Here is a 21,748-nt window from a genome sequence, read left to right on the forward strand (position 1 = left end):
TCACTGTAATTAACACCACAATAGTTCTAGTAAAACTCAGGAAATGATGAGAAACTGCAGATCTGTAAAATAAAACATCAGCCACCATTTTAATTTGTATTTCAACTTAAAACCAGCAGTATGATTTGATGTCACCTGATTTGATGACAGCTGTTAAACATTAGATTAAAAAAACCAAACAGAAACCTTGTAACTGGACTCATTCTGCATGATGTACAATACAGCGTTTAGTATATTTACCATCAGGAAATAATCCTCAGACTCGACAGTCACTCGTTTTGCTTTGCTTTGCTGTCCTTCTTGTCTCTGTACATCAGAGTTCATCATTTCTTTCAGCTTTGAGAGGAACAACACAAAGTGACACATCAAAAAATCTGGAAACAGTAGGTGGAGTGACATTTAAATTATTCTCATCACTTTTACAGCTTAATAGCTTTAATTGATCCTCTTCTGTCTTTTCTGTTAGACCTTCGCTCTCTGTCCACAAGGAAGACGACATCGACATCATCCTTGCTCTGCTGAGGCTGAATGGCTCCAGTAAAACGTTAAAACTCACTATTTTCAACAAAGTTTTGTACTAGGATCGAACATGATGGTGATAAAATTGAAGTTGAGCTGTAATCGGACAATGGAAAGCTCCAAGTGTTGGGGAGTAATGTTCCCCAGGCAGGCGTCAATGAGACCAGCAGGACTGAGGGTTCAGTTCTCAGAGGACATCACAGTCTCGGGGGGGGGAAAATCCTCAGTTACAAAACTAAACCTCCAGCGTTCAGTGTCCAGCATCTCTGCATTGTTGTAGGAATGATTTACTGATGACAGCAGCTTCTTTCTGGCTGTTAAATATCAGGACAGATATTTGATATATCAACAGGAGAATAGCTGGATTAGGAAACAGCGGGCCCCTGGGTACAGACAAACAACTTCTCTGACACAGGACCAAACCTAAAGACCGAAAGAGACATAAAATAACTACAAACAGTCTTTATTATAACAACACCTGTTCTTGACTCCACTGTAACAAATGTAGGATTTGAACAGCTACAATAATCAATGGACAGAATTACAAACTGAACACTGTATTCTGGGGTCCGGCAGTCTGTGTGGGGCTGTTTTGCACATGGACCCGAACTGTCAGGTGCTGCTGTTGACTGAAACTGTAGCTCAAGAGAAGAAGCCACATATTATGTGCTGCTGTATCAAATGTAGGCATTACAACAACACTACAGGCCAAAGTCCTGGTCTGTCCTTTAATATAGTAAGTATCTGCTGATACAGAATCTGATCTGACAATGTTACGTCTGTATTTGACACAGATATAGACACTAAATCTGACATGACATGTTTTTGTGAGCTATTTACTCAAAGCTGATCAGCTTTATAACAGTTTAACAATGGGAAGAATTTAATTCACAGATTTAGCATTAATTAAGGACAGCTGATAGAACTGTCAGAAAATTATAATGAATGTGTTTGGAATGAAAGAAAGTGTAAAATAAAAGATAACATTTGGTGCAAGATACAGAATTTTTAAAGATTTAGAGCCAAAGACCATCAGGAAGCAGCAGCAGTGGCCCCTGACCCTGTGGACGGCTGTCCTGTACCCAGCAGGCCCGAGCAGTAATCCATCCATGAACTGCAATGGGTCCTGTCTAAATCAGCCACACTGGCCTCAGATGTGCAGTCTGCTTCATGTCCTCTGTCTTAGTACTTGGAGAAAAGAGTGATGTGAGGTTTAGGAGGGGGCAAATAAACGCAGGCTCGTTCCCTCCGGTTCAGTTTCAGGCGTCCGAGTCGTCGCTGCTGTCGCGGCTGATCTCAATCTGCAGCGATGGCAGGTTGTCCAGCCGGCTCTTCTTCATCTTGTGGGACAGACGCTCTTGTTTCTGTTTGATCATGGCACCCCACATCCTCTGCAGCGTCGAGTCGTCTTCCTCTTCCCCCTCTTCTTCCTCCTCCTCTCCTTCACCTCGTCTCCTCTCGTTCCGCCCTGACGAGGATAAGAACAAACCAGACGATTGGCTGCTCGATCTGCGGTCATGACGTCCTGCACTGCTACTGTTGTCATCATCGGTGGAGCCGAGTCGGCTCCACAGGCCGCCTGCAGACAGGACGGGGTTAATAATGATAGTCGCAGTTTCAGTCTCAGCTCCTCAGCATTTCGTGTTACATAGGGAAAAATCAAAAAGGGGAAAGGAGCACCATGCAGCAGGTGTCTCACTCTTACCTGTCTTTCTGTCTTTGGATGGGTTGGAGTAGAGGCCTCTGTTGTCTTGACTGGGCACCCCCAACCTGCGATGCACGTCTCTGACTGGTTCTCTGGCTGGAGCCTTGTCTCTGGGGGAGACGGGGGAGGGGGAGCGTCGTCTGTCTGGAGAGTAGCGCCTCTTTCCGAGCCGCTGCCGTACGTCTAGAAACAAACAAACACAGTCGCAGCGTTAACTAGTCGTGCAGCAGCAGGTGGAATCATCCTAGACTGACGTCAACTTCACCTGTTTTCCCGCTGCTGGCCACAGGGGAGGGCTGTCTGTGCTGAGAGAGCCCCTGTCTTTTCTCCTCCAGCAGCTGCCGCACGTCTGTCACCTTTGTGGGCGACGAGGATTTGGTCCCGCTCTGTGATCCTGACCCCCCGATCCGGTTCCTGCTCACAAGACAGACAACAAGATCAAAATGAAGAGTTTCTGCAGGTTCAGCTTGAAGCTGGACGGAGCAGGAAGTTTACATTTCCAAAACCTAACCTCCTTCAGTTTTTTCTAAGGTTTACAGCGGCGGCCCTGACCTGATGCTCTTCAGGTGAGTATCCAGCTCGTCTGCGTACATTGTCATCTTCTTGCTCTTCTTTGGCGACGGGGTGGAGATCATCTTCAGCTCCAGGTCATAGTCCATCTCGTCCAACTCTGACCAGGGGGACGGAGAGCGCTCCACTCGACTGCGAAGCCCTGGCCCCAGCGACCGTGAGCCACCACCCCGCTCACCTCGCTCCCTGTCGCCCCTCTCTCTGTACTCCACCACCCTGTCGTCCGAGTCCATGTCCTCGTCGCCGTCCTCTTCCTCCTCCTCCTCCTCCTCTTCCTCCTTGATGGGTTCCTCCGGCAGGTTGACCAGGTCAGCTGAGGGGAGAGAAGAGCAGGATTCAGTGTGTGGAGGCAGCAGCGTCACGTCACCGATACGAGCCAACTGCAGCCTGTTGTTACCCGAGTGTCGGTGTGTGTAGGGGGGCGTGTGTCCCATGCTGTCTCCAATCAGAGGCTTCTTGCTCTTGATGACGTCGCGCTGTATTCGCCGGTTGTGGTACCTCCTCTTCCTGAACACACACACACACACACACACACAATTTTATAATTAATCTAATCCAACTTCAAAATTAAAACTGGAGAGGGAATCATGTTACAGTCTGATCTAACAGCTCAGACACAGACTTGACTCACCAGGAGTTGCTGAGGATTCCCTTCATGCCTCCGTAGTTTGGGTTCCCATACTTCATGTAGTATCTGCTGCGCCGAGCTGCTCCCAGCTCCTTCTTATCATCTGTAAAACACAGAAACTTAAATGTAGCTGACATTACACATGAGATTGTATCCCACGGTGAAGAAGAGGTGTGATGTGTATATGGTGAGGACCAGACACTCTAAAAGACTCTTAACGAACCAGCAGCAGAAGAAGAAGGTGGTCGGCTACGTTACAGTCCGTGTTCCATGTGTAATTATTATTAGTCACTTCCCTCTGCCGTCCATGTGTTGTAATCAGTTCTCCAATTATCTCATGGTTCAGTTCATATCTCAGGTTCTGTCCTGACTATTGTGTCATGGTTACAGCAGAGGTTGTAGAGGTGCATAGAGAGTCTCCCCGTCTGTAACAAGTTTGTTAGTGAAATCGACAGTGGTGTAACTTATGATTTTAGGGTGTTTGTCATACATCGTGTTATCTTTTAGTCTGATACTGAGATCCTGTGATGGTAGAAACGTCCCTGAAGCAACATTTGTGTGTGTGTGTGTGTGTGTGTGTGTGTGTGTGTGTGTGTGTGTGTGTGTGTGTGTGTGTGACCTTGTGTGGCGAAGCGCAGCATGAGTTTGTTTCCTTTGAAGGGTCTGATGGCCGGACGCAGGTCGTTTCTCAGCAGAGACTCTCTCTCCGCCCGCGACAGGTCGTCAATCTGAGAAACAGAAAACTTTCAACAACACAACTTCAGAATCTAATTTAAAAAGTTAGAAATTAAAAAAAAAAAAAAGGAACTCATTACCAGCAGAACAAGTCACATAATAAATGGACAATATATTTCTAATCAACCATGAAGTTAATGGTGATAAAGTGATAATAATGTGTATTTGCACTTTTTTAATTTGAAGATGATACAATACTGTGTAAATGGAGCCTCAGAGTAAAATTTCAACCCTAAATAAGAAATAATTTGGCCACTAATGTATCATTGAGACATTTCATGATCTAGGTCCTGACGAGGAGCCGTTCATGTCTTGGTTTCTGTTCTTTTTGTGAACTCTGCTCTACCTGAACAGCCTCCACCTTCCTTTTCGGCTCCACCTCGCCATCACTGTCTTTCCCCTCGATCTCCTCACTGGTCTTCTTCACAGTTTCCTCCTCATACTCGTCCACTTCGCCCTCCTCCTCTTCATCATCCTCATCGTCTGACCTCTGATCCAGATGACCTGTTGTGTAAACATCACGCATGTCAGAAATTTATTTCCACCTTTAAAAACCCGCTTGGTGGGTTGTCCACAGACTGACCTTTGTTCTGTTCATCCGGCTGGGTGGTGCTCTCCGTTTCCGTGGCAACAGCCTCAGGGTCGGGCATCCGGCTGGTGTTGACAAGGGCTCGGATGGATGTGTCGTCATCGAGCCAAACCACGTTACCTGTTATATGATCAGGTTTTTATTACATTTTAATTTTGATTCGATTACTGAAAGTGTGTGTGTGTGTGTGTGTGTGTGTGTGTGTGTTGTACTCACAGGAAGTGTCATCAATCCACTCGATGTGAGCTGGAGGATATTCCTTAAAATATCCAAAGACGTCCTGAGTGCTCATGTCGTCCACGCCCGTCACGTGGATCGCCTCCATGCGCAGTCTTGGAATAGCTGAACACCACAGAAGAAGAAAAGACGACAACAGGTTCAGAAAACACACAGTAAAAAACAACACTGATTTTCTCGCCTGTGTCAGGTCTCATACTTTTCTTCATTGAGTCTTTATCCAGGAAAACGTTCCTTTGGCCGACGCTCTCCTCACCACGGAAATGGAAACGTCTCGCTCGCTTCTCTTTTTTCTCAATCGCCTCCTGATAAACACACAAGCGTAGTTAACACACGATTTTCTGCAGCGCTTCAGCTTTCCACAGCATCGCAGCCGTTTGTGGTTTTGTGTGTGAAGTGGAGGTCTGTAACAGTCACAACACCTGCATTAAACCAGCAAGAAATTATCCGCTTTGAAGACAAATGTATCACAGTTGAATTAGTTCTCTGAATCATTAAAGCTGCACCTCTTCCTCCTACATCATTAAAACAATGACAGAAACGGGGGGGGGGGGGGGTTAATGACCTTGTCATTAAACCTGCAGGTGTCAAGGTCAGAACTTCCTCTAAACAGTTTTATTATCTCTAAAAAGCTCTGTTGTTCAGAACCAACTTTCTCCAACTCGTCCAGTGTGAGCTCGGCCTTCCAACAAGCTTGTTATTGCTTCATCACGTAAATTAAATCTTCACTGGTGTTTTAATGATGTGCAAGCTATCATTATCGACTATGTAGCTCAGTTTGCAAAAACAAACAAACAAACAAAAACAAACTAAAAACTAAAGAACACTGTGTCCACTTCTTCACTGGGGCACGGACAGTGTTAGCAGCGTGCACTGGTCACTGCACCACAAGTAAAACTAGTACCTAGATAAAAATGCATGAGTTTCCCTAACATTCTCAAGGTGTCTCTATAAATATTACAGTCCAACAACTGGTGTTGTAAAACTGTGTTAGTGAGCTGCAGGTTTCACATTTTGCCAAAAGCATCAAAAAGCCAGAAAATATCCAGACATCCAGTTATTTGTCCAGACACCTACTGTAGTGAATAAAGGCGGACTGATGCCTGTGTATATTTGCCAGCGTCGTACCTTTGAGTTGACATCAATCCCAGTGATGAAGGCTCCGGCCTTATTCTCATACCTCCGACTCGTATCCTGCAAAACAAAATCCAGCAGCACAGACACATTAGCAATAACATCTGTCTGGTTTTAATTTGACGTAACAGACTCACTTCACAACCAACTCAGAAAAAGGCAACACTGTTATGTCAAATATTGCTAAATTCACTCTCTAATTTTCACACTTAACACACTGAAGAAACAGTTCAAATGTGAAGACGTCACATTTCTTGGCACTAGTATAATCTCTAGAAGCAGCATTGAGAAACTGTAACGTTGGCTCATCAGAGGTCGGCCTCCCTGCAGGAACTCTGACACTAAATCTGTGGTCCAGAAAGAAACAGAAGCATTAGACAGACTCTGGCACCTTAAACACATTTTACTGTTAGTTGGTTGATGTGTAAATATTAATGCTCGCCCTGCTGCACTGTGGGGAGGACAAAAAGATGGCAGAGATCATTTTTCTGCCTGGCGCTGCTGTACTGAAACTTTATAATGTGCATAAAAAGTGGTTTTAAGATCTTACGTCTGACATAAAACTGGAAAGGCCCTGAAGATTCCTCCCACAACATAAAGTCAAACTACTATTCAAACAACAGACATTTTGCATTTTAATTGAATCCATTAGAAAGACACGTATATAACAATTACCACATGATGCTGTCACTGTATTGTTCTATAATCATACTGATCATATTTTTTGTTCATAAAACAAAGATGGAGACTAACTGACACCATAATAACCATAATAGCCCAGAGCAAATTAATACACTTTCTGTTGCTGCTAAAAGTCTATTTGCATCAGTAACTGTGAAACTCATCAAAACATTACAGTCATCTGATCAAATCTCGTTTATTTTGTTACTAACTAATTCAAGTCTTATTAAGAGATCATCAAACGAGTCAATTAGATTAAAACTTCTTAACATTGAAAACAAAACCACAGTTGGTGGTTATGAACATGCCAATTTAATCCGTACTTCTTAATATACCACACGCTTCAAATGTCTTTAATCACTCTTCATCTCCTGCGTTCGTTGGCCGTTAAAACCTTTAATTTGAGGTTTTCTACATGGACTTTGGTCTGCTCATATAAACAGTATGTGAACATGCTAGCTGGCTAACTTACCAGCAACAAGTGACTGAAAAAGACAAACAATCAAACTCCAGCTGTTCAACAAACATGATGATTAAACTAAATTAAAACGAGTCCCTGTTAAAAACCGTGTGTCGTTATTAACCGTTATCCCGGAACAGTAACGGTGCTAACAAGGAGTTCCCCGAGAGGTCGCCGGGAGTCCAAGTTATCACACGCCGGAACTTCCCGCGATTCCGCCGGCTGCAGGAGACGCCAGTCCCCGGTCTGACGGGGCCTTCTCCGGGCACTTACCGGGAGCAGCTCCTTCAGGGAGCGATTAACGGAGATGTCCTCCGCCTCCAGCTCTCCCTCCTCCACCTCCATCGGTTCAGCTTCGCGGGCATCTCGGTCCGACTCGGAATCCGAGTCCGATTCCGAGCGGTCCGAGCCGCTGTCTGATTTCACCGACACCCGTAAGCTACGCACGGCGGCCATGGCGCTAACGTTAGCTGCGAACAACGGCGGCTGCTACTGCGGCTGTTTTGACCCGGTACTGGTTCTCTGGCCCCGGCTTCTTCTTCATCGGTGCCGCGGTGCTGGGAAACGCTGAAACCGGGGCACTAGCGCCACCCGGTGGTGGAGGAAGTAGTCACGTTTTTAACTTTTAGTAAAAAGTAAATAAGTTTGTTCATCTCTAAGCTTTAAATAAAAATAGTTACGAAAGTATATTCTTACAAAAAAAATCACCTTTGGAGCAATAAAATTCTTTCTGTAGCTGTGATCAGACCTGAACAACGTCCAGCAGGAACTTTGGACCCTCACAGAACAGATTCAGCTCAGACAGGTTCTTGGGACGTCTGGGGTGAACGGCATCTCCTCATGTCTGTAGTAGATTCACTTCATGATTAGGGTCATTGTCCTGCTTCCTCTGAGCTTCAGCTCACAGACAGACACCCTGACGTAGATTAGTCCATTTTCATTTTAAAAGACGGGAAGTTTCTCTAAGAGCACCCTGACACAGTGCTGCGACTGATGAAAATAAGTAAAACGAAGAGCAAAAGACTCAAAAGCTCTTTATTACATAAGATTTTCATGTCAGAATCACAGACACTTCAGTTTTCTGTCATGATGAAGAACAATGAATAAGAACACAGACATGTTTGTGGTGATGCTACATTTTTCCTTTCAAAATAAATCATTACTCTTATTTTGGAAAAAAAAAAAACACAGAAAGAGACATTTACACGTAGAATCAGACAAGAACAAGAGGAACAGAGTTTGTGCTTTCAGTGCAATAAAGACATGTCTGTCAGTGCCCTGTTCAGTCTCTACATGTTTCATGTATCCGCAGAGCTGAGTTTCATTTTAGTACAAAATATACACGTTTCCTCCCAGTCTGTCCACTTTCAGTCTGTTTTCTCTTTCCTGTGAGTTCCCGTTCCTGCCTTTCACACAAACTCTGATTTTAACACAGCTCAGACGTGACAATCAACGTGACGTTCAGGTAAATGTCTTCACAGTGGGTTCTGGTTTCTCAGTGTTCCTGAAACTTGCTCCAGGTTCGACTCACAGCGACGATCTGTGATGTTTAAACGTGCAGACGTCGTTCGAATCCAAGCACATGTTCAGTGTTTATTTGTCGGTGAGTCAGTCAGATTCAGATCAACATGTGTTTTCTCAGAGTTCCTTTTAAAACCTCAGAGCAACTATTAAAGTGTGTTTTTATTGTAGTGGAAAGTCAAGAAGAATGTTTTGGCCCAGACTCTCTCTTTATTAAATGTTTAAGTTTATGTATTACAATAATTCTTAATTCTCAATTCAGACTGAGATAAGAAGCACGAAGTGAACACATTGTTAAATCATTCAAACGGACTGATTTGTGTAGATTCATGATGAACGCTGCTGACTGACAGTAGAGTTTTACAAAAAGTAAAAAGTGCAGCTTGTGTTCAGGGTAAACTGAGACTAAACTGTGATCCAGCCTAAATCCAAACTCAACATGAAAGATTCTGCAGCTCAACAACCTCAGATCAGACAAAATGCAGCCACACACTCCAGCACAGTTACTTTTCTTGTTGAAGCGTAAGATTTGTCAGTTTCTTCTCAGGAGTTTGGTTTGAAAACTGAGTATCTGTTCTTTTCCACGGAGCATCAGTCTGCGACACAGCTACTGGTGAGAGAAGGATTCAGTCGGCAGCTGATGGGTGTCGAACACTAATCACAACTGAATTCACCTTCTGAGATTCCCGCTACGCGTCAGTGTCTCTGCTGAATAATTATCTGATCAGCTGAAACTATTTCTGTGACGTCAAACTCAACAAAACATCAGAAAATAGTCCCAAGTCAATCTAAAGTAGCTGCCTCTGGGCACAGATCAATGATAGCAATCCAATAACATACAACGTAGTTTACACATTTTATTTAGCAGATTTTCTTCAAATTTGGTTAAATTCCATTTAGATCAAGTGCAAAATGCTTCTGGCTTGACAACAGCCGCAGGACGTGTGAATGCTGCAGCTCCTCATCATTCACTATTCACAAAGACACAAGACTTGAAATGATTTTAAAACAATAAAAAGTAAAAAGGATCTCACTTTAAATCATGCATGTCCTTATGTTCTCTGCACACATAGAGCAGTTCCAGGCCTCAGACTGTGAGTGGTAACAGGAGCTGGACGGTGGAGCGTACCACCCAGCTCTAAGGGACATGAATGAGAAAGGTGGTTGTGACTGTTTGGCTGCTGTCAGACCTGCACCAGCTGTGAGCAGGAGCTTTTCTTACTGACAGTTCTGTGCTGTTTGTCACACAGCACAGTTGTAAGTTGTTCAGTGATTAAATTACACATTTAAATAATATTAAATATCAAATCAGACGAAGGTCGGACACAAACACAGACGTAACTGTGACAACACAATCAGGCTTATCTTCCCTGATCTTATGTGCAAGATTGGTGGAATGAGCCTTTAAATGACATCAGAACGTCGCTCTGCATATAATCGTGTCTTTAGAGACGCAGCTCGGCCTCCGTGTGTGTCTGCACCATTAGATTCACTCATTCACTGTCGTGACGTGAAGGAGGAATGTTGACGAGTTTCCCTTTTTCTCCTCAGTGTGTGTTTTAGTTTCATCCACAATTCACACATTCAAAGGGCAGTTTGAGCCTCGGTTTAGGGTTCAGGCTAGAACCGGGTTCAGGTGATTCAGGTTCATGTGACACATCTACAGACGGACCTGCATCAGTGTGTGTGTGTGTGTGTGGGTAAGTCCATCTGCGTTGTCCTCCTCCGTTTGTCCGAACGTCCTCGTTGCTGCTAATCTGGAAATTACAGATAATAAAGATTAAAAACTACATTAAACTCCTGAACCAAGAAAACTGGTTCCAGACTGGGACTATTGTAAGATTTAGTACAATAAGGGTTCAAATCAGTTTGTCATGTGTTGTGACTGATTAAACACAGCTGATGCTCGTTAGCGTGTTGGTTCACTGTCAGGTGACAGACGTCAGATGACGTGGTTGAATTTTTGTTCCATTTTATTTTATATGAAACATAAATATAACATAATAATTCAAGTCAGCTTTATTTTTGTCTCTACATGTAGTCTTGTTTGTGGACATTACATGATCTTTCTCACTTGCTGACACGTGTTCACATCACGTGATGTGTGTAAAGATGATTTATGCATGAAAATACATGAATATACAGTATATGAGACGAACATGATGCTGAACGTACCTCCATCCTCTCGATCTACTGTCCCTGCTGATGACAGAGAGAAGTTAGAGTCAGGAAACGTGAAAACAGAGAGAGAGAGAGTCGTGTGTCTGAAATAAAACACTAAAATATCTGAGAAAGTGTTTTAATGTCTGAAGATGGAAGTGAATTCGTTTAACGACTGCTGTAAATCTAAATTTAGATTTTCACCTTCTTTGCTGCATCAAATGAACAGACTATCAAATAAAAAGAGACTTCAAATTAAAACGTCTTCAAACACAAACACGGACTCACTGCAGCAGAGTGGCTCAGCTTGTCGAAGCGAAACTTGATGTTGGATCTGGGAGAGTTTTTATTTTTCACCTCTGAAAATGAACAACATAAAAGATATGAAGATGAAGAAGGTCGGAGGAAGAAGAGAATCAGTGAAACTGGGAGTGAAGTGAACCTGTGGGGCTGCGACACGCGAGGAGCGGGCTGCAGGTTTCACCGTCCACTGGTGCAGCCTGAGTGAAATAAACACACACAATCAAGTTTATTTGCAAAATGATGAATTTCATTTTCCAGGTTTTCTGTTCATATCCGATCAGCTGAATCTGTTCACAGTAACAAACAACCTGAAGATACTTTTCAACAGCTGTTACAGCTGTGGATCATCTGTTAAACTTTTCTCACCAGGTGTGTGTCGTCAGGTGGGATGCTGAAGGTGCAGGTGCTGGATGTCGATCTGGAAATCTTACTGCTCTCCTTCCTCATGTGGATCCTGCAGGTTACAACAAATATATTTATATATGTCTTCGAATGACAGCAAACAACTTGAAGCTCATGTGAAAGACAGAACAAACACCTACCCGTTCCCAGGCTTACCTGTCCCGTTGTCCCGCCTCCGGAGAGCTGGGGTTGGATGGCAGCTCAGGTGTCGGCTTGTAGCCGTCGAAGCTCCTCTGCTCACTGAGGAGACTGACACATTCACAGTATGAAGAACAAAGAGTGTAGCTTGTCCTTCAGAGTCTGAACCTAGAACTAACAGTTACCTTCTCTGGTTGTGTTTCTCTGTTTGACTGTCAACGCTTAGCAGACGCGGGAAAATACCTGAACGTCTCTTCACAGGAGATTTTACATTAGTCTGACATAAACACACAAAAACACAAAGAATAATATAGTAGAGTTTTAAGGAGGAAATGTTTAAAAGCAAGAATCAAAAAATATTTTAAGAACTAAAAATCTAAGTACTTGTTTGAAGTCATTTTGTACAGTGTACCTTGCGATTATAGTTAAAATTCATTTGTGTGTTCATCAGTGTAATGTTGCTGGGGAAGTGATAATTAATCAAAATTTAAAAAGTAACTAGTTACTTATGTTGTCAAATAAATAAAAAATAGAATATTTAGTTCAAGTTTGAGGGAAGAACAAACAGGAAACTTCTCACCTCAACACTAATATGTGCCAGACCCCCCCCACTCAAACTGGTGGGCAGACCTGTCCCGCCCCTTGACATCGTCTCCATGGAAACACTCCGCCCACGCATCGCCCTCTGAGGTGGATGAAAAAGTTTGTGGTAGTATAAAACATGTTAGATATGTACTAAAGTGTTGACAAAAAAGTTCCCACATATCTGATTAACTAATTAACTTGATCCACTAATTAACTTATTAACTTACAAACTACCACCTGAAGGTCAGAGAGTAAAACCATCACTGTAGAGTATTCACGCCCATTTCAAGTTTCCACTCTTATGTAGTCAACAGTGAAACATGGTAAAAATATATATACAAAATTAAAATTTGGTTAAATAAGGAAAAATAAAACTGAAAACGTAAACACACCTTGATGGACTCCAGCAAGCCTCCATGAGCGTGTCCGTTCTCTGCTCGACCCTCCTCCTCTAGACCTGATGTCAATCCCAGCATGCTCTGGGAGAGTCTGTGCAGCTCATCGTGGAGGCTGTCCAGCAGGGCGGCCCGGGTGCGCTCCTAAACAATCACACCTTTATTTGGTGAAATTTTCATCCAGGACAGTTGATTGATGATGAAGAAGGCTGGTACGTCATCATAACAACAAACTATGTTATCGTGTACGAATTATATGGTTGACATAGAAAATTAAAGAGGCCCAAAGTTGAGCCCTGTGGAGTACCACCGGTCAGAAGAGCAGCATTTGGCTGCAAGTACTTAGTACATGTTACGAACTTTAGGGGTGTGAATCTCATTTTACATATTTTAAACAATATGTGTGGATAAAACCTGAGTTATAGCTCCATTGTCCATTTGAACAGGAGCTCCACCTTCAGGTGTTTTTACCTCCAGTCGAGCGAAGCGGTCGCTCTTGTAGCAGGCCAGCTCTGCGTTGATGAGTTTGGTGAGAAGAAACTCCCTGAACTCTGGACCCTGAAAAAAAAGATAGTTTAAGTTTACAGTTATTAATACAGTTATTAATACAGTTATTAATACAGTTACTAACAGTTATTAATACAGTTACTAACAGTTATTAATACAGTTATTATCAGTTATTAATACAGTTATTAATATAGTTACTAACAGTTATTAATACAGTTACTAACAGTTATTAATATAGTTACTAACAGTTATTAATACAGTTATTAACAGTTATTAATACAGTTATTAATACAGTTATTAACAGTTATTAATACAGTTACTAACAGTTATCAATATAGTTACTAACAGTTATTAATACAGTTATTAACAGTTATTAATACAGTTATTAATACAGTTATTAATATAGTTACTAACAGTTATTAATACAGTTATTAACAGTTATTAATACAGTTATTAATACAGTTATTAATATAGTTACTAACAGTTATTAATATAGTTACTAACAGTTATTAATACAGTTACTAACAGTTATTAATATAGTTACTAACAGTTATTAATACAGTTATTAACAGTTATTAATACAGTTATTAATATAGTTACTAACAGTTATTAATACAGTTATTAACAGTTATTAATACAGTTATTAATACAGTTATTAATACAGTTATTAATACAGTTATTAATACAGTTATTAACAGTTATTAATACAGTTACTAACAGTTATTAATACAGTTATTATCAGTTATTAATACAGTTATTAATACAGTTATTAATATAGTTACTAACAGTTATTATCAGTTATTAATACAGTTATTAATACAGTTATTAATATAGTTACTAACAGTTATTAATACAGTTATTAATACAGTTATTAATACAGTTATTAACAGTTATTAATACAATTACTAACAGTTATTAATACAGTTATTAACAGTTATTAATACAGTTATTAATACAGTTATTACTACAGTTATTAATACAGTTATTAATACAATTATTAACAGTTATTAATATAGTTACTAACAGTTATTAATACAGTTATTAATACAGTTATTAATACAGTTATTAACAGTTATTAATACAGTTATTAGCAGTTATTAATACAAATTTTCCTGCAGTCAAATCAACAACAAACATCAACAAAGTTCAGTTCAGTACCTTCTTGAAGACGGATGGATTTAGGAGGGGTGGGCCAAAAGGCGGCACGTCTTCTCGTGCTGTGACAGACACCTGTCAATCAATCCAGACATTTTCTACAGTCACTGATACAAACGACGTCAGTGAGTAGTTTCAAACTGGTCATTCAGCTTTGTTGTAATTAACCTTTAGTATATTTAGAGTTGTACCTTGTAGGTGGTGTTGTCAGAGCAGGGCTCCTCCACCTGCACCAGGATGAAAGCGTGCAGGAAGTTGGAGGCGATCATGTCTGGGACAAACGGAGTGGCCTCTTCCTGAAACACCAGCGCCACAATGTCGTTTCCTATGTGACGTTTCCGCTGAAGCTGAAAAACGTTTATGTCATGAAAACATTTGTTCACTGGTAGCTGTGATTGACAGTTGGGTCAAACTCGAAAGGTAAAGGTGAGTCTGGGTGAGTTCCTGGGGAGTGAAGAGCTCCACGTGGACTATGACCTCTAGACGGGGATGAGGAGCAGCTGTGTTATGATTTAATAACTCATACAGCAGCAGAAACCTCTTTCCAAAATGATAAATTACATCATAAATCACTCATTAAATCTACAGCTTTGCATTATTTGCTACGTAAACAGCAAATTAACCTGAATTTAGAATTTCTGATTCAAACTGCGTTTATACTGTGATCATGTTTAAACACCTGGGGAAACGTGACGTGAACCTTTTTCACACAGACTGTATTCAGAGGTGATTTGTGGCTGGTTGTTGAAGTTGTGAATAAAACAAGTTAAAGTCATAGAACTTCACATGATCACGTTAAATCAACACGTCACAACAGCACATGCTGTCTACCTGCTGTGTGTCGCCCTCAGTGAACGGCAGTTTGGTGGAAACGTGGAACATGATCTCCTGCTGTCTGTGGACGGTGTAGACAGACTGAGAACCTGTCTGACCGTGGGACACATCCAGACCTCCCCGAAACCTGCACAGAATTATGAGGGACCAGTTAGTGTTTGTCTTACGTCCTCTTCCAAACAGTGGTGGACAGTTCAACATCAGATATATATGACATTCATCCAGTGATCAGCATCGTTCTGTTTCATGATTTAAATTGTTGCTGATTAATGTTCCACGACTGAAGAACTGAACCTTTGTGGCAGCTCAAACTAAACACAGTCAGAATCCTGAGCTGAAGGTTGTTCTCACCCTTTGAAGTCCTGCAGCTCCACTGTGTCTCCCAGCAGCTGCAGGAACTCTGTGAAGGCCGGAGTCTCCTCGTTGTTCCTGAACAGCTCCTCCTCAGACACCTGGTGGACAGGTGACAACATCACACTTTAACTACAACCAGGGTCTCAGTGAGTCGGCACCAGAGCCACCGTGTCACTGGTTCATCTCTGCTGAGCACAAAGGCGTAAAGAGTCGGTTCGTACCTGTCCGAATCTCTGGTAGATGACCCCGAACTTGAAGGTGTTGTTCACCTCGTGCTCGTCGTAGTTAACGATCAGCTTAGACGCCTGGCGACACAGTGACAGACTGGTTTGATAAAAATCAGTCCAACAGGAAGTGGTTGCTCGTTCAGAAAAGAAAACTCACCTTCGGGTAAACGACAGGACTGAATCTCAGACCTGCTGCTTCATCACACAGCAGCTTCACAAGAACAACACACACAGTTAGAGAGAGCACAGTCCCAGAAAATAAACACAGAAGATAATGTGTAAGATATTGTGTAAGATCATATTTAAGATCATATTTAAGATACTGTGTAAGATCATATTTAACATCATATTTAAGATCATATTTAAGATCATATTTAAGATATTGTGTAAGATCATATTTAAGATCATATTTAGGATACTGTGTAAGATCATATTTAACATCATATTTAAGATCATATTTAAGATCATATTTAAGATATTGTGTAAGATCATATTTAAGATCATATTTAGGATACTGTGTAAGATCATATTTAAGATCATATTTAAGATCATATTTAAGATATTGTGTAAGATCATATTTAAGATCATATTTAAGATACTGTGTAAGATCATATTTAAGATCATATTTAAGATAACGTGTAAGATCATATTTAAGATCATATTTAAGATCATATTTAAGATACTGTGTAAGATCATATTTAACATCATATTTAAGATAACGTGTAAGATCATATTTAAGATCATATTTAAGATCATATTTAAGATAACGTGTAAGATCATATTTAAGATCATATTTAAGATATTGTGTAAGATCATATTTAAGATCATATTTAACATCATATTTAAGATAATGTGTAAGATCATATTTAAGATCATATTTAAGATCATATTTAAGATCATATTTAAGATACTGTGTAAGATCATATTTAAGATCATATTTAAGATACTGTGTAAGATCATATTTAAAATACTGTGTAAGATCATATTTAAGGTCATATTTAAGATAATGTGTAAGATCATATTTAAGATAATGTGTAAGATCATATTTAAGATCATATTTAAGGTCATATTTAAGATACTGTGTAAGATCATATTTAAGATCATATTTAAGATCATATTTAAGATCATGTGTAAGATCATATTTAAGGTCATATTTAAGATCATATTTAAGATACTGTGTAAGATCATATTTAAGATAAGTTGTAAGATCATATTTAAGATCATATTTAAGATCATATTTAAGATAATGTGTAAGATCATATTTAAGATCATATTTAAGATCATATTTAAGATCATATTTAAGATAATGTGTAAGATCATATTTAAGATCATATTTAAGATCATATTTAAGATCATATTTAAGGTCATATTTAAGATCATATTTAAGATAATGTGTAAGATCATATTTAAGATCATATTTAAGATCATATTTAAGATAATGTGTAAGATCATATTTAAGGTCATATTTAAGATCATGTGTAAGATCATATTTAAGATCATATTTAAGATACTGTGTAAGATCATATTTAAGATAAGTTGTAAGATCATATTTAAGATCATATTTTAGATCATATTTAAGATCATATTTAAGATACTGTGTAAGATCATATTTAAGATCATATTTAAGATAATGTGTAAGATCATATTTAAGATCATATTTAAGATCATATTTAAGATACTGTGTAAGATCATATTTAAGATCATATTTAAGATCATATTTAAGATCATATTTAAGATAATGTGTAAGATCATATTTAAGATCATATTTAAGATAATGTGTAAGATCATATTTAAGATCATATTTAAGATAAGTTGTAAGATCATATTTAAGATACTGTGTAAGATCATATTTAAGATCATATTTAAGATCATGTGTAAGATCATATTTAAGATCATATTTAAGATCATGTGTGAGATCATATTTAAGATCATATTTAAGATACTGTGTAAGATCATATTTAAGATCATATTTAAGATACTGTGTAAGATCATATTTAAGGTCATATTTAAGATCACATTTAAGATCATATTTAAGGTCATATTTAAGATCATTTACAGGACCGGAGGAGATAAACCAACAAACTGGAAAGATTCCAGTTGTTATACTGTTATTCTATCCAGTTGATATTTCGCAGTGTGATTCACTGAGTCGAGCTGTGATGTGTTTGTAACCTTGGCGAGCTCAGGTACACTGGGGATGTCCGGCAGCTCTGCCAGCGACAGTCTGTGATAAACGCTTTTCAGCCGAGACCTGAAAGAACAGAAGAGACCAACTGAGTCCTGAACCTGCTCTGACACTATTATCTAACACAGTTGAGGTACAAATGTTTAAAGCAGAAACATATCAGCCGATGATGAAAAACATTTGAGAGCATACGAGCTTGTTGAAGAGTTGTGTCTTCATTGGTTTATGAATATTAGACGTAAGGTGCTGAGCGAGCAGGAAACGCTGACTTGTTATTATGGTTGAAGTCAGAACAGAAATCAGCTCCACATTTACTAGCTGCTGCATTAGTGATGTTTACTCATTAATGGATCAGTAATTATCGTCTATATCATTCTGAAATGTGTCATTCTGCACACTGAATCCTTTATTCTGATTTTGTATTGCTGCTAACTAAAGGTTCAGTTTGTGAATGTTGATGATTGTGAAGTTCTTACAACCTGAACATGTTGAATTCTGCACAAACCTGATTTATGAGATGTGTATCAGTATCTGAGTGATTGCTACTCAAAGCTACTGTGATTTAAAAGATTTAAACCAATTTCTAAAATGACAGAATATTGAGTTATATTCCCACTAGAGGAGAGACGGTTGTATTCTAGTAGATAGAAGCAATACATGGATTCAGCCAACAGTAGAAATACAGTTTACTTGTGGAAACATCAGAGGCTGCTGAGGCTCTGAGTTCTCATTTAAACTTTTAAGGTTAAATTACAGGATTTAATTAAAAACTGCTCTGTTACAGATGTTATTTCCAGTTGGCCTGAAGAGAAGTTTCTCCCTCTGTTGTTCTCCTTCAACTTTATTTTTAACCCGACTGTCAGACCGACAGCAGGTGATGTTTGCTCAGAACTGAGACGCTGGGTCTGAAATCTAATTAACCAAAACAGCGGGTAGCAGCTCCGCTCTGGTTCTGAGACGTGTGCTGCTCGTGCTTTTATTTTGACGGTCTCACTCTAATGTCGCCCTTTTGCCTACCGATCCTGCTCCTCCCGTCCCCCCGTCACACCGGCCTCGACCTGTTCTCCCCGGTCCCCCACAGGACCGATCTGCCTCTCAGCAGACAAACCCAGCTCACAAGGACCCTTTACCTGGACTCATGGATTGTGATCCCAGGTGATCTGAGGATTGTGCTGTATGTGTTTCTCAGACTCTGTTAAACCTGAACCCTGAACCTGTGACGTCCGTCTGTACCTGACGATGACGTGGAGGAACTCCTGCTCCTTCTCCTCTTCGTGTCTCACAGACAGCAGCAGGTTTCCCAGTCTGCTCGCCGAACACATGAAGTTTAAATGTTCCTGACAGAGAAACGAACAGAGACGGAGTGAAACCACCAACATCAGTCAGGTACCCAGTAACCATGGCAACAGTCCAGGAACATGTCTCACCCTGCCCAGGAAGTGCTTCCTGTAGGCTCGTGCAGCCTCGTTGATCTCCTCTAGCCGGTACCCATAATCCCCTGGGAGTCTTTCTTCCTCCTCCTCTCCTCCTCCCAGCGCCCCCCCTCCATCCTCCCCCTCCCCCCTGATCTCCAGTGGAGGTGCAGCAGGAGGGGGAGCCTCGGGGTCCTCAATCCAGTAACCTCCGAACTCTGGCAGGATGACCTGAGGGTACGGACCCCCCCTCTCCAGCACCTGCAGCACACACACATCTATACTTGTGAGGACCCTGACGTGAAACAGTGAAGTACGTTGTGATGCTTCATTAACAAACCTGGACAGTTACTGATCTGTGTCACACTGTTCAACACTCAGTGATAAATGTTCAGTCTCACCTCCTCGATCCTCGGATACGGAATGTAGTCGTCCTGAAAGAGAGACAACACGTTAGACACGTGACGGACTACACGTGGACACACACTCACACAGGTACAGGTGACAAACACCACGCGTGAGGATGCGGAACACTACAGTTCGGACCCTGAGGTGTTTTAATGTTCAGACACATGCTGCTGTAAACGGTGAGTTCACGTGCACGTTGGAGTCATGTTTTCTTCTGACTGCTTCATGAACACAAACGAATGAAATGAAGCAACAGCAATAGGAGGACACACAGATGGACAGACGTGCCTTCTGTCTCTGAGGGATCGTCCTCATCTCTGCAGCTTCTGGCACCTGCTGCAGCAGCGTCAGGAAGAGAAAACTGCATTAACACCGTCTGAGGTGCTGAACACATCAGATCACAACAAATCACAAATATAGAGCTGCAGCATTTTCCTACAACAGCTGCTCACTGGGTTTTTATCAGACGCACAGGAGGAAGTAGGTCATCTGTTGGGGACTATTTTCAGCAGCGCATTAATCTACATTTGGTCTCAAGTGAGTATTTTGGCAGCAGGACGGTGAATGTGAATCAAAAACAGTGTGTGTTCGTGGTGGTGAAGAAATGTGTCGTTCAGTGTCTCGGTTTGAATCACTGATGTGTTTTTGAGGTTCTGGAAAAAGGTGACGGGCTCCTTAGTCTCATGGAAGGATCAGTGTACTCCAGACTACACACCCAGGACCCTGGATCACACAAAAATCACAAAGACGCAAAAAAAGGAAAAACAGGTGAAGCTCAGGTTCAACTCTTACCTCCATCCTTTCCATCATGTCAAAGAAATGAGCCGACTGGAGACAGAGACAGACGAGTGTTAATGGACATCAGGACATTTTCTGACAAACACCTAGTTAAAGCAGTTTGAAGTTTAGGAGGGAGACTGCAGCGATGCTCCAGTGGTGCCGGATCCGATGATTTATCTTTTCTGTCATTTCATCCAACTCTCAGCCCTGAAACCTGCACCTCTTAGTTTTGGACCAGCAAAGATGACATCATTAAGTCACTCTATGGTTCTCACAGGTTCACACATGCAGTACTAATACAAAGGTGTACCTTCATGGTGGGGGGCGCAGTGCGGGGCGGAGAGGGGGGGCAGTCTGCCACAGCAACATTGGAGATGGTCAGGAGCTCCTGTTTGCTGGAAACAAGTCACAGTAATTAATCATGATCAAAGATTCAGAGCAGGTGTTAAACGAAGTCACTTTGATAAAACTTTATTTAGTTTTTATTTGAAGACAGTGACGATAGAATCTCATTAACCTCAGGTCAGATTTAATTATTAATAATAATAATAATAATATTTTTAGTTTATTTTTTTGTGGGGACATTAAATTTTTGTCTGTTCCCACAGATCTAGATCTCTGTCCATGTACTTTTTTAACAACAAATACAGTTTTTAAATATTTAATAATTATTTTCTTTGTTCAACACGTGAAGCGGAACTCGTATCCATCTTATGAGCCCAAGAACAAGTGTGTTTAATGTGCAGCCTGGCTGTTCCAATACTTATGACAGGTAGTGTATATGGGGTTCATTTAATTAACTGTATTTCCCTCTTTTTTAATTAGATATGGTTTTATTATTCCATCACAGCAGAAAAAAAATGACTTCACTGAATCGTTAATAATAAAAAGAAGATTTTCTGTGGTTTTTGAAAACTCACTGTCGTCCACCTCCACATCACCTTCACGTCACCTTCATCACTCCATAATAACACAAACCATCTCCGGTGTGTCCTGATTTCTGAGAGCGCCACACATGATCGTAATGTTTGTCCCACAGAGCGATGAGTTTGTCTCTAAAGACAGAGCTCCGACCTGTCAGGAGCTGTGGATGACTTCATATTAAACACACACCAACCAGCCAG

At 40.8% G+C, this 21,748-nt stretch overlaps 2 protein-coding genes across 4 annotated transcripts in view; both read right to left on the bottom strand.

Moving 5' to 3' along the window:
• Positions 1-65: 65 nt before the first annotated feature.
• Positions 66-7,763, bottom strand: ncbp3 (nuclear cap binding subunit 3). The gene is made up of 13 exons (XM_026357484.1): positions 7,532-7,763; positions 6,112-6,177; positions 5,183-5,288; positions 4,963-5,088; positions 4,741-4,866; positions 4,504-4,661; positions 4,042-4,150; positions 3,426-3,525; positions 3,192-3,301; positions 2,777-3,107; positions 2,490-2,638; positions 2,225-2,407; positions 66-2,098 (listed from the first exon to the last, which is right to left on the bottom strand). Exons 1-13 carry the CDS (start codon positions 7,712-7,714, stop codon positions 1,779-1,781), a joined length of 2,067 nt encoding a protein of 688 aa, XP_026213269.1. The 5' UTR covers positions 7,715-7,763; the 3' UTR covers positions 66-1,778.
• A 524-nt stretch (positions 7,764-8,287) lies between these two features.
• The window catches only part of LOC113160293 (rap1 GTPase-activating protein 2-like), a 29,497-nt gene continuing 16,036 nt past the window's right edge, over positions 8,288-21,748 (bottom strand). The window contains exons 3-25 of one of the 3 annotated variants that reach the window (XM_026357487.1): positions 20,935-21,019; positions 20,637-20,672; positions 20,133-20,180; positions 19,838-19,870; positions 19,452-19,697; positions 19,258-19,361; positions 18,012-18,090; positions 15,997-16,050; positions 15,834-15,917; positions 15,610-15,710; positions 15,256-15,385; positions 14,616-14,771; positions 14,428-14,499; positions 13,234-13,320; positions 12,760-12,906; positions 12,363-12,467; positions 11,968-12,059; positions 11,801-11,884; positions 11,609-11,696; positions 11,382-11,439; positions 11,228-11,298; positions 10,955-10,981; positions 8,288-10,536 (exon numbers count right to left, since the gene is read on the bottom strand). In XM_026357487.1, the coding sequence (XP_026213272.1) occupies positions 10,970-10,981; positions 11,228-11,298; positions 11,382-11,439; positions 11,609-11,696; positions 11,801-11,884; positions 11,968-12,059; positions 12,363-12,467; positions 12,760-12,906; positions 13,234-13,320; positions 14,428-14,499; positions 14,616-14,771; positions 15,256-15,385; positions 15,610-15,710; positions 15,834-15,917; positions 15,997-16,050; positions 18,012-18,090; positions 19,258-19,361; positions 19,452-19,697; positions 19,838-19,870; positions 20,133-20,180; positions 20,637-20,672; positions 20,935-21,019 (1,972 nt within the window). In that variant the 3' untranslated portion in view covers positions 8,288-10,536; positions 10,955-10,969. Of the gene's footprint in view, positions 10,537-10,954; positions 10,982-11,227; positions 11,299-11,381; positions 11,440-11,608; positions 11,697-11,800; positions 11,894-11,967; positions 12,060-12,362; positions 12,468-12,759; positions 12,907-13,233; positions 13,321-14,427; positions 14,500-14,615; positions 14,772-15,255; positions 15,386-15,609; positions 15,711-15,833; positions 15,918-15,996; positions 16,051-18,011; positions 18,091-19,257; positions 19,362-19,451; positions 19,698-19,837; positions 19,871-20,132; positions 20,181-20,636; positions 20,673-20,934; positions 21,020-21,748 lie in introns of all 3 variants that reach the window. The other 2 variants (XM_026357486.1, XM_026357488.1) reach the window with 2 other exon arrangements.

This window comes from Anabas testudineus, chromosome 10, assembly GCF_900324465.2.
Source record: "Anabas testudineus chromosome 10, fAnaTes1.2, whole genome shotgun sequence".
Lineage (NCBI taxonomy): Eukaryota > Metazoa > Chordata > Actinopteri > Anabantiformes > Anabantidae > Anabas > Anabas testudineus.

Bases quoted from the DNA above. Each gene is read 5' to 3' on its own strand.
- ncbp3 (XM_026357484.1), bottom strand. From the start codon at position 7,714: ATGGCCGCCGTGCGTAGCTTACGGGTGTCGGTGAAATCAGACAGCGGC. The intron at 5,089-5,182 runs GTATGAGACCTG...TGTGGTGTTCAG, and splicing joins TAAAGACTCAATGAAGAAAA to CTATTCCAAGACTGCGCATG. The intron at 3,108-3,191 runs GTAACAACAGGC...CTCTCCCCTCAG, and splicing joins CTACACACACCGACACTCGG to CTGACCTGGTCAACCTGCCG.